This window comes from Typopeltis vanoorti, chromosome 2 (assembly GCF_054136105.1).
Source record: "Typopeltis vanoorti isolate ZY-2024b chromosome 2, IOZ_Tvanoo_1.0, whole genome shotgun sequence".
Taxonomy (NCBI): Eukaryota; Metazoa; Arthropoda; class Arachnida; order Uropygi; family Thelyphonidae; genus Typopeltis; species Typopeltis vanoorti.
In genome coordinates this window covers 132,187,341-132,200,028 of record NC_143550.1, presented here as the reverse complement: position 1 = coordinate 132,200,028, position 12,688 = coordinate 132,187,341, and the positions used below count along the sequence as shown (strand labels likewise).

General features: G+C 34.6%; 1 protein-coding gene across 3 annotated transcripts in view; it reads right to left on the bottom strand.

Annotated features, from left to right (window-relative positions):
- The window catches only part of TppII (Tripeptidyl-peptidase II), a 583,232-nt gene that overhangs the window by 172,114 nt on the left and 398,430 nt on the right, over nucleotides 1-12,688 (bottom strand). For all 3 annotated transcript variants that reach the window (XM_090408276.1, XM_090408286.1, XM_090408295.1), the window contains one exon: nucleotides 1,644-1,798. In XM_090408276.1, coding sequence (XP_090264402.1) covers nucleotides 1,644-1,798 — 155 coding nt within the window. The remainder of the gene's footprint in view (nucleotides 1-1,643; nucleotides 1,799-12,688) is intronic.

Below are 12,688 nucleotides of genomic sequence, written 5' to 3'. Positions count from 1 at the left end.
CATAGGACCATATGCATGAATAAGTCTCACCATCTTGTTTATCCCCATTCTGATGTTTGTCCATATAACTGTACTTTATACTGCCTGCCATTTAAGAAGAATAAAGAAAAATAGTTCATATTTATTGTTGAATACTATAGCTACGACTTATTTTCCCTGATTGTTATTTCCTGAATATAACATCTTGTATTTGTTGTTCAGAAAGATCTCACCTGTTTTTGTCTTTTTTTCCCCATTGACTCCTATTATGTCAATCTGGTACTTAACCAATTCTTTTGGTAGTCCCATTTCTTTCTCATTGATGCTTTTTATGTTGATGGTGCCAATCTTAAATTCTGTTGATGGTGAGTTGGGATTTGCTCCAGTAGCTGACGTTTCACTGTTTGCCTGGTTCTCTCTTGAAAGCAATGTGTGTGTGTGTGTGTGTGTGTGTGTAGGTGGGAGAGAGGGGGGGGGGTTGTTTAACCAGGTGAAGCCCCAGCTGCAGGAAATTATTATGTCTTATCATTTTTGGCATTATGGTTTAAGACAATAAGAATACAATTTGGTTGGCTAAATCCTAAACTGCTAGCCCATCCTCATTCATTCAGTATCCAGATAGATACCTCACAAGGTGCACCACAAGAAGGTGAGGATTGGACATTAGGTCAAAAACTCTGGTCAGCTCTCCACAATTCCTTAAAAGGCCAGTTATCTGGCTTTGATCCTTAAGCACCCCTGTGTGTGAGTGTAACCAAACCAGATTAGGAGCATTCTTTCAGCAAGTTATCAACAGGAACTGTGACATTAAAAATCAGTCACCGTTCCTATTACATCAAAATATTTTGAACGGAATCACAATAATGAACTACAAAGAGCCCTGGCCAAAGCACATAGCAGCAATATTAAAGGAAAAAACTTGCCATACGTTTTCCTGCTATAACAAATTATTCCTATAGCCCTATGAGTTCATTATGTACAAGCTCATTGTATTTATGATACATTAGCAAAATACAATACAAAGCCAGTACTGAATAGTCAATTGTCAAGGCATTTCTGGTATATTTACTATACCTGGTATATATGCCAGCCCGATTGGCAAGTGGGTAGCATACCTACTTTCCACACAGGTTTTAGGTTCAAATCCTGTCAAGTGCATAGAATGTAAGAGATAAAATTTTCATCGCCTGGTATGAGGCACTGCTTGGCTTACTGAAGGCATAAAGGGGCATGATAAAAGTTATATGTTTGGCAACCAGAGCACAGTTTCTTGATTATATAAAAAATATTAAAAATAACAATAATAATTAAAAAAACCCACTAGCCCATACAGAGTACTAATTAACTATAGTTCTACATCCTCACACAGACAGGATTCATGTTTAAAAAAAAAAAAAAAAAAATCAACCATCCTTGAAATTAAGTATCAAAAAATAAAATATTCTTCAAAATATTGTAGATTCAAGCATTAGCAGAAGTCTTAATTCTTTATTCAAGAACATATAATTATAAAGGCATCATTATTTGCATTATTAGGAAATGCAGCATGCAAGATCAATTTTTACACTACAGAGATGCTAGTGTAATAATTAATAATAATAAAAAAAAGTCCAAAAAAAATGAACAATTTTTGTTGGTTACACTGACAGTTTAAAATGACTCACCTTAACTGAAAATACCAGAACTGTTTCTGCTTGAGGTCCAATTCGAAATACCTTGTAAAATTCTAAAGTTTTGATAGAGGACTGTGGAAAAAGCTGGACAGCATGTACAACTAGCTGGGCACAATTGTCTGGATCACGAGATCGCACTTTAAAAACTGGAGATATAAATTTAAGTAATCAGATGTGAAAAACTTTCTTATAGTACTGCTTTATATTTTAAAAATTCCATTATTCTGATAACATGCCTTAAGTTGTTTAAGACTGCATGAGACAAAATTTTTCACAACATGGTGATAATAGTGATTTTTAATAGTAAGCAAAATGTCAGAAATAATGTAATGAGTCCAAATGTGTTAAATTAAACAATATTATGTTCAATTTATAACATATTGTTCTGTTATTATCGTTAATATAATATAATATAATATAATATAATATAATATAATATAATATAATAATAATTATTTAAATTAAGGGGATATTAAATCCCAGAGTATTTCAAAGCCGAATAAGAAACTCAAAGATCGGAATCAAAGAATTTCATGCCGAATATAGTAAACTATAAAAATTTCGGCAGATTGTAGCATAAGCTAAAGCACGTAGTTCAACACACTAGGGCAAATCGTTGCAAAGGTGGGTAACGTTTTAATCACTATTTTTAGTATTACTCATAATGTAAAACACATCTCTTAGGAGATGTATGATGTTATACATTATGGTGGAAGGTCACTACCCAGACCGGTTTCAACCTTTATTGAGGTCTCATTAGTGAGTAGGTAGACCAGGTAATACTGACGTTATAACAAAAAGAATTTATGTACTTTGCTATACGAGTTGTCAAAAAGGTGCATCCATAAATTACTTAAATAGAAGAGCCAATAGGCTTCACTTCGGCGATGTAACATGATTTAAATTAAGGGGATATTAAATCCCACATTATTTCAAAGCTGAATAAGAAACTCAAAGATCGGAATCAAAGAGTTTCATGCCGAATATAGTAAACTATAAAAATTTCGGTGGATTGTAGAATAAGCTAAAGCACGTAGTTCAACACTAGGGCAACTCGTTGCAAAGGTAGGTAATGTATGAAAATATATCATGCATATAATTAGCCTCCGTAGTCAATTGGAAGAACAGCAGAACATTGTGCCCTTCGAATGGAAAAGATCTGGGTATGATTCTCATTGTGACAAGGGGAATCCTTATATGGGCTTTTTCAACTGAAGGTGAGTTACCGATCTCATACGGAGGTAGCAGGATTTCTTCTCATGAGAACTCAGGTCTTTATCCCATGTATAGAAAAATTGGCTTCTTCAGAATACACGCAATTTGCAGGCTAAAAATATTATTGTAGTAGGAGAAGTAAGTTGTAGTGGTGACAGTAAATGTATTTAGCGAAGTAGAGTTGAGTACCCTCTCACACTGAGTCTTTGGACTCCCTGGAGGTGTCATGTAATGATAATAATTGTATCATCACCTTACCATCTTGTAGTGTACCTCATTACTGACCAAATCAGGATAAGATAGCAATCAATTTGCAGTTTATCTGACTGAATAGTATTATATTGGCTTAAACCAAAAATAATGATGGTAGAATAATTTTTTTTGTGTGTGTGTCAAATAAGAATTGTTCTTGAACAGCAAGCAATTCAAAGTGCGGAATTGAACAAAGGGTCTAATTATCAACTATGATCTTTCAGGAAAGATGTGGGGGAATTTTAAGTGATTATCAACTAGGGAAGATGTGGGGGGAATTTTTCTAGTTATTAGAGAAGGCTGCTGACACAGAAAAAGGGAAATGTTGGTCCTTGTTGGAGATCTTAACAGCAAAGAAGGAAATGCATACCAATTATATGGAAATGTGTTTGGAAAATTTTTTCAAAATTTTCCGACACAAGTTAAGTAATGATGGTAAGTACCTGCTCAATTTCTGTTCAAATTACAGATAAGTCATTGTCTGTGATTTATCAAGACAAGATGTGCACACATTCACATGTAAAGAAGATCCCAAGAAATAAGAATGTCTCATTGGTTATGTTTTGTTGATAGTTCTCTTTATGCTGATAAATTACAGTTCTATATTCTTACCAAAGTCTTCCCATGACTTTTTTTAGCTAATTTTTGCACATTGTTTCATTTTCTTACATTTTTTCTATGCACTCTCATAGCATATGCTGTCTTAATTGCTAGGAATGGTCAAGTATACTTTCTTCTTTTCCATTACTGCCTTTTTAACTTCTTGAATCCATTATGGAATTCTGATTTTTTTCCCCCCTTGCAAACAGCTTCACCACACGTTTCCCTGGCTTGAATGATGCTCCTTCTGAGTTTCCAAATTTTGGTTACTGTTTTGAAACTCATTTTTTCTCCAGTAATATATGTATATTTGAGCCTACAGTTCACTTTTAAAATCTGTTTGAGTTTAATTCTTTTTAAAACTTTTTTATATATGTTTCTTTCCATATAAAAAAGTTTTAAAAAGAATTAAACTTAAACAGATTTTAAAAGTGAACTGTAGACTCAAATATACATATGTTACTGGAGAAAAAATGAGTTTCAAAACAGTAACCAAAATTCAGAGACTCAGAAGGAGCATCATTCAAGCCAGGGAAATGTGTGGTGAAGCTGTTTGAAAGGAAAAAAAAATCAGAATTGAATTCCATAATGGATTCAAGAAGTTAAAAAGGCAGTAATGGAAAAGAAGAAAGTATACTGACCATTCCTAGCAATTAAGTCAGCATATGCTATGAGAGTGCATAGAAAAAATGTAAGAAAGTGAAACAATGTGCAAAAATTAGCTAACAAAAGTCATGGGACGACTTTGGTAAGAATATAGAACCTAAATAGAAGGAAAGTGGCAAAATGTTCAGGAGGCTATTGAAAAAAGCTTAGAAATGGAGGAAAGACACAGTAAAAGAAAATATGATTTCTTTGAGAAATCATGAGAACATAACAAAGATTTGTAAGTTCTGTAAATCTGGAAAGGCATATTGACAAAGTGGTAACAGAAAAGTTCAAAACCCAACTATATGGTGTAATATAGTCTACATTTAAGTTGTAAGTCAACAGTTAGTATTGAAGGAAATACGTGACGATAGTTTGATGCAAAATCAGGTGTGACACAAGGAATGTCCTCTCTTGTTTTCAATCTATATGGATCACAATGAAAGAAAGTGGCAGTAAACCTGATATCAAAATTGGAGATGTTAATATCAGCTCTTTACTATATGTTATACTCTTAAATAAATCCATACAAGTCTACAGGATTCCTTAACTAAAGTGAATAACAGGCATTTGATGATGATATATATGCAGGGGGTGTCGAGGAGAGATGGTACCCCTCCACTTGGACGGTCGCACATAATTATGGTTTAGGCTGGATTGGTTCTCACTGGACACCCAACTCTCACTTACTCCAAGAAGCTACTGTAAACTGATGGTGGCCACACCCTGGTAAACTGTGTTGAGCCACAGGATAAGCTAGGTGAGGGTAGCCAGATATGGCAATCTCAAGCAGCAACTGTATTCCGTGAATTGGCTGCAAACAGTGTCTGTACTCCATATTAGGGGTGGATGAATTCAGGTCAAGGAATGGTGGTTGACACTTGACGAAACTTAACCATTGAAACTGAATGAACTCTAACCAACCTAAAGATCCATGCCGGCTCAACCGTCGCCTGGTCAAACAACGGTCGAGATCACTATTAGGGAAGAACCAAGATAGTGAAGGCAAAAAAATATGTTATTGGAACAAAACATCACCTAGTAGACAGGAAAAACATAAGCATAGGAACGTGAAAGGTAAGAACCCTTCACCAGGAAGGAGCACTGGAAATACAACTGCATGAATTAGACAATTACAGATGGGAAGTGATTGGACTCTGCGAAACCAAATGGACTGGTAAAGGAGAATTTCACCATGAACAGTACAAAATTTTAACTTCGAGCAGGAAAGACAACAAACGCCAAGAGGGAATAGCATCTATATTAAAATCAAAGGCTCAAAACTCCCTATGTCTTACAATCCTATCTCACCTAGGATAATTAAAGCAAGATTTAAAACATCAACTGGATCACTGACTATTATTCAAGTATACTCACCAACTTCAACATCATCAGAAGACATTGAGGAGTTCTATACAGATCGGCAAAAAGCAGTACATCAGACATCAAGTCAAGATCTCCTAATTGTAATGGGGGACTTAAATGCGAAAGTAGGCAAAGACTGGGATACCTGGCCAAGAATAATCGGATAGTATGGATATGGAGAAAGCAATGAACGTGGTGAAATACTGCTAAACTTCTGTTCAAATAATAGACTAACAATAACCAACACTCTCTTTAAACAACAAAAACTCCAAAGAATATGGACATGGATATCACCAGACAGACAAACCAGGAATATGATCGACTATATTATTGTAAACCAAAGATCCTAAATTGCAGATCCTTTGCTGCAGACTGTGAAACAGACCATAAACTAGTACTAGCAAACCTAAGAATAAAGTAAAAATCTGGAAGGACTTTTAGAGTCAAAAGGAGACTGAATGTAAATAAACTACAAGACAATAATATTCTAAGAAAATATCAATTAGAATTGGATTTTGGTAGTTCCTAAAGGAACTACCAAAACAGAATATAAGCATCAAAGAACACTGGTGCAAATTAAAGGAAATAATATTAAAATCAGCAGAAAATACAATAGGTTACACAGAAAGAGAAAGTAAAAAGGATTGGATTTTGAATGAGGTACAAACGTTAAGTGACCAAAGGAAAAGCATGAAATTAAAACAGAACTATAACAGAAATGAATATAATAGATTAACCAGAGAAATTAGAAAACTAGTTAAAAGAGACAAGAATAACTGGTTAGAAGAAAAATGCAAAATGGTAGAGAAGCTATCAAAAGCAAACAACCTCCATGGATTATATAAACAAATAGATCAAATTAGTAAGATGGACAACAAAAAATAATAATGATCAAAAACAAAGAGGGACAACTAACTGAAAGTAAAACAAAAAGAATGGCCAGATGGGAAGAATACTTTAGAGACATATAATAAAAACAGCTCTCAGGATTTTATTATTCCAGTCACTGAAATGGAAGAAGAAACAATAGCACACAGCATAGATAAACTTAAAACTAGGAAAGCACCAGGTATTGATCAGATACATGCAGAATTCTTAAAAGCAGGAAAGAAACAACTTCTGGAACCATACAATTAAAAACATTATTCGAAAGGATCTACAAAAATGAAGCAATACTTACTGATTGGACCAAATCAGTTATAACTCCTATATACAAAAAAGGAGATAAACCAGAATGCAATAATTACAGAGGCATTAGCCTCCTCAGTATTCCAAGTGAGGTTTTTACTTAAGTACTCCAAAAACAAATTAAGCCATACATAGAACTAGCATTAGGAGAAGAACAAGCAGGTTTCAGACCAGGATGAAGCACAATTATTAATCAATTATTTAACTTAAGACAGCTAATAGAAAAGACGCTAGAGTACAACCAAAGTTGCTATATAAATTTCATAGACTTTCGTCAGGCATTTGATTCAATCTGTAGAAGAGAACTATGGGAAATTATGAAAGAATTTGGAATTCCCAACAAAACTATAAGAATAATAAAGAATCTATACAAGAAATCTGAAAGTGCAGTACAAATGGAGGACGCCTTAATCAACTGGTTCCACACAAAGAGTGGAGTAAGACAGAGATGCAATCTGTTACTGGACCTATTCTTCAATCTTACATTGTAAGAAGCAACCAGTAAGACCTTAAACAAAGAAGACTATGGAATCAAAATATATGGGAAAAATATAATAAATTTAAAATTTGCAGACGACATTGCATTACTTGCAAGCACAGAAGAAGATCTACAACAAATTTCTGATAAAATAAAGAATGTAAGAAATTTGGATTAAACCTAAATATAGACAAAACAAAAATTATGCAAATAGAAAAAAGAAATACCAATCTAAAAATTGAAATTGATAGTAACATTCTAGAGCAGGTAGAAAACTTCACCTACCTCGGAGGAGTAATTGAGTACAATGGTGAAATTACAAAAGATATAAACAGATGAATTAGCCAAGAATCCCAAACTTTTGGATGACTAAATAAAATATGGAAGTCAAGAGACAAAAAACAAGTAACAAAAGTAAGAATCTATGAGACAATGGTCCTCCCAATACTTCTCTGTGGAAGTGAATACTGGAATCTCAAAAAAGCTGAAGAGAAAAAATTATTAAACTATTGAAAGTTGGCTAAGAAGATTACTGGAGTATCTCTGCTGGAAATAACAATAGACAAAATCCAAGAAAGAAGACTGTGATGGGAACAGAAAGATTATCAACTAAAGCCCTATATAACGATGGAAGGTAAAAGATCCAAAGGGTGGTCCAGAATTAGATGGATAGACAAAATAAAAGAAGACCTGAAAACCAAATCACAACAAGCAACACTAAACTGGACAGAACTGTTCGGACTCCCCAGGGACAGACAGAAGTGGAAAGAGTTCATTTGGCCTCATCGTCATCCACAGAAATGATGGAAGATATATGCAGCGTCATCAAAATTAAAGTATCCCTGTTTAAGGCCTTGTGGAGCACCACCCAGTGATCCATGCTGTGAAACTTTGCAGAAATACATCATGCAGAAGCGATATCTGAGAGAGAGAGAGAGAGAGAGAGAGAAGTGGTTTCAAAATTCACTGCCAGGTGGCACTGCATAATATACCAAATGTAGATGTAGTAATTTTTCTGTGTGTAAAAAGAAGAAAAGCGACAAGCATAAATAACATTTTTATTCACTTTCATTATGTATTCAAGGACTGTATTGTTCAATGTGCTGCCCTTCTCAGTATACCACAAACTGCAGCCTTTGCACAGTGAATCCAATGGCAAAATGCAGCTGGTTGGGACTGATTTTGCACACATGATGCATAATGCTATCTTTCACTGCTGGCAAGTTATCAGTAAACCCTGTTATATCAGTTACCCAATAAACCCTGTCTCTGAGAAATCTCCAGAGCCGGAAGTCACAGGGGGGGGGGTCAGATCAGAAAAACCAGGCAGCCATGTAGTGAAAATGCATGGATGATCACTGATCACTCTGGGTTCTGTGAAAGGTTCTCAAAGAACTTTCTGTACAGATTAACTGATGTGTGGAGGGGGGGGGGCATCCTACACAAAAATGACTGAATTCATGCACAGGTACTGTTGTGGCAACAAAATTGTTTATCATATCACGATACCTCTCAGCAGTAACTGAGCAGGTCACAGGACTTGACTAGCAAATGTCCTGAAAGAAGAATGGTCCAATGATGAACAAAGCTGTAACCCCATACTAGACCGTAACTTTGGTAAGACACGGACTCTCAAATGCAAAGGAATTTGTTGGATTTCATGCGACTTTTACGTAGCCCGTACCCAGCAACTGTGGGTATGGGCTACCTAAACAGCTCCAGTCAGGTGAAAGTGAGCCTCATATCCCCACAAAATCATCAACGTCCATGCAGTGTCCAACTTCACTCGAGCAAGGAATGGTAAAGCGAATGTCAGTCGACTTTCCAAGTCCTGCAGGCACGACTACTGTGTCAGAGTTATCTTGAATGGGTAGAAATGCAGAAGCTCCTATAGAATTTTCCAGACAGTTGTGTAAGGCACATCCATGTGTCTTGATACAGCACATGCACAGAGGAACCAATGCTATTATTCATGGCCTGCTCCACAATGGCAGTAGCAACTTCATTCACTTGTTGTGAACAGATTGGTTTGCAACCTCTGCTATATCTAACTCTCAACTATTCTGTTTCTTCAAAACAACTAATCATTCATCGCAGAGCACATGGAGATAGTGGACCTCGTCAACATTTGTTCAAGTGACAATTTGCAGAGTGCAGCAATAGCATTGCAATTGTTTAAGTAGTAAATCTCATGAGCAAAGCAAGTTGTGAAAAGGTTCACTGGTGACAGTATTAACAACCAGAATGAAGGGAAAAAAATCCAGTGTCCATCTTTTTAAGTCCTCCTGGCACCTGCCACGTTGCATGATATGCGAATTCCGTGCATTTGGTATTTACATGTCCCCTTGTGGTGAAGTTTTATCTATAGGGGAGTGGTTCTCCATCGCCTCAAATATTATTTTCGCATGATGCACAATATATTCCTGCAAAGAGCATTAGGATCATTCAACAATAATATTTTTTGTATTTCTCTTTTCATGTTATGCAACCGAAGTTCATACAATAATTAGTTTTGTCGTCTTTTCTTGGCTTTTAGTATTTTAGTTTTTTCTATTATATATATATATATATACATTTTATTAAGTAAGAAAATTATTGATCTTTTTAGTTATCTTACATTAGCTACTGTAAGAAGATGTCTTAAAATCCATTGACAAAGCTAAACATCTTGTACAAATAATCAAGAAACGAAAAACATCATATCTTGGACACATCATGAGAAACAGCAAATACCAACTTCTACAAACTATTTTGGTAGGAAGAATTGATGGCAAAGGAACTAGAGGAAGAAAAAGAATATCATGGTTTGACAACATCAAGACGTGGACAGGAAAGAGCAGTGCACAACTGCTCAGATTAGCACAAGAGCGCAGTTTGTTCGCCAAGATAGTCGCTGACCTTCGATAGAAGATAGCACAATAAGAAGAAGACATTAGCTACTCAGGTGGCACTTTTTAGAATTGTCAGTTATTGTTTAATTAGCTTGTACTGACAATGCCTGTGATACTTAGGCAAGAATTCTATTTTAATAAAGTTTTCAGGCAAGTTTTGTTCTGTTTTTATACTTTTATTAATCATAAACTACATAACTATAATAACCAAAATAACTTATTATTCTGTAGGAAGCTTTCAGTATTGAGACCACACTATGATGTAAGTTTAATAAAAAGAAATAAGTAATTAAAAAGTTTCACAAGTTTCATAAGTCATCAGACTTGCATCATCAGGGGTACTATACAAAAATATCTGCACAACAACGAGAATTAAAAAAAGACTATACACAATTAATTACACATATTAGATGTTATGGCAAATGCAGTTTGCAGTAATAACAGCAAATAACTTCACAATTGTTACATACAAATGAGAAACCAGAATAAAAAAATTAAATTCATTACTGTATGCATGTTGGAACACAGCTAGTTGCTGCTATCATGTTCTGTGGCATCACACGTGTCATATCCTATATTTTTAGAGTTAGATTTTTAATGAACGCAGACCATACTTAGTTTAAAGATTAAGCTTTGATTTTTATTACATTGTGTGGGGATCCTAAGCATTTGTAAGGCTTCTTTAAACTTTCTTGGAAAGCAATTATGATCAAAATATAGGATTATTGTTTGTTGCCAAACTACTTGATGGCCTGTGGTAGTTGTGTGGAATGCAAAGCCTGATTTATACTGTCTTCTTTTTTTGACATTTTTCATATGTTCAAACATGGAGATCTCTCCCAACCTTCCTGTCTAGCCTACAAAACAAATACTACAGGAGCAATGGATCTCATAAATGCCTGTTTTTTTTCATGGAGTGATGTAGAGATTACTGGTAGGTGTAAGAATCTTGAGATTTTTTGCCAAGGTAAAAAAACCACTTTGATGTTGAACTAACAGAGCAAAATAGTCACTTGTCTGTAACATTCTCGATGTAAGGTAATGTGATTGCATTCTTAAAATCTTGTTTAATTAAGGGAGCTGAAGGAGGTGTATTTGTATTAAGAATTTTGCTGATCATGTTGGGTTTATATCCATTAAAAGTGAGGTTCTGTCTCGGGTAGTGCAGTTTCTTTATTACTTTTCAATGACGTGCTTGTTATAATGAATGGTGGTGGGATTTAAAAATCTTCCTATTGTGGTAGGTTTCTATATATGTCATTTACTTTGATAAGGATATCAAGGATTAGTAATATTTTGTGCTGTTCTAGTTCAAGATTGAATTTTATATTGAGATGTAAGTTGTTCAGATAATCTTTGAAATTAATTAACTCGCCACTGACCAAATAACAAAAATATCATCAATGTAATGTAACCAAATTTTTGGCATCTTCTGACAGTTTTTTAATGCATTAGTTTCGAAATTTTCCATAAACAGGTTGGCTAAGGCTGGAGAAGGGGAGGGAACCCATGGCAAGTCCTTTTTGTTCCCAATATTTGTCTCAAAATATGAAAAAAGCATTTTCCATACAATGTTTAAATAGTCTTACTGTGTCTGGTGGGAAAAGGTTTACAATGCATCCACTGTGTTATTCCTGGATATACTGTTGAAGAGACTGAACACATCTAAACTTGCTAAGATATCTGAAGGTTCTATATTTATATAATTTACCTTTTCAATAAAATGTAAACTATTTTTTACAAATGATTTTCTGTTTTTCCTATGTGTGGTGATATCAAGGTTTGACAGATATTTTGCTAAATTTGAGGTTGTGGAATCTCTCCAATATATAATTGGCCATAACGGAATATCCTTTTTTGTGTATTTTTGATGTGCCGTAAATTTTTGGGACTAATGATGTTTTGATGATAAAGATTTTTTTAAAAATTCCTCTGGCTAATTTAGGTAACTTTTTGATCACGTCATTGGTTTTATTATGTGTGTGCCACATGGGATCCTGTTCTAAGGATAAATAGGTATTGAAATCTTCTAATAGGAATTGGAATTTATTAATTAAAAAAAAAAATAGGAATTTTTTTTTTTTTTTGTACTATTACCCCTGATGATGTAAGTCTGATGACTTACATGAAAACTTGTCGGGTTTTAGCTGCTTATTTCCTTTATTAAACTCTTTATTTAAATCATAATGTGGTCTCAATAAAGAAAGCTTCCCACAGAAACGTACGTTTTCAACTATTATTTTTATCATTACGTGCCTCTGTATTACAACTGGAAGAATGATGATATGTTGCGCCCTTTGAATGGAAAGGCATGAGTTCAATTCTTGTCATGATGAGAAGAATCATTATATAGACTTTTTCAATTGATGGTAAGTTAACTGATCTTGTTAGCAGACTTT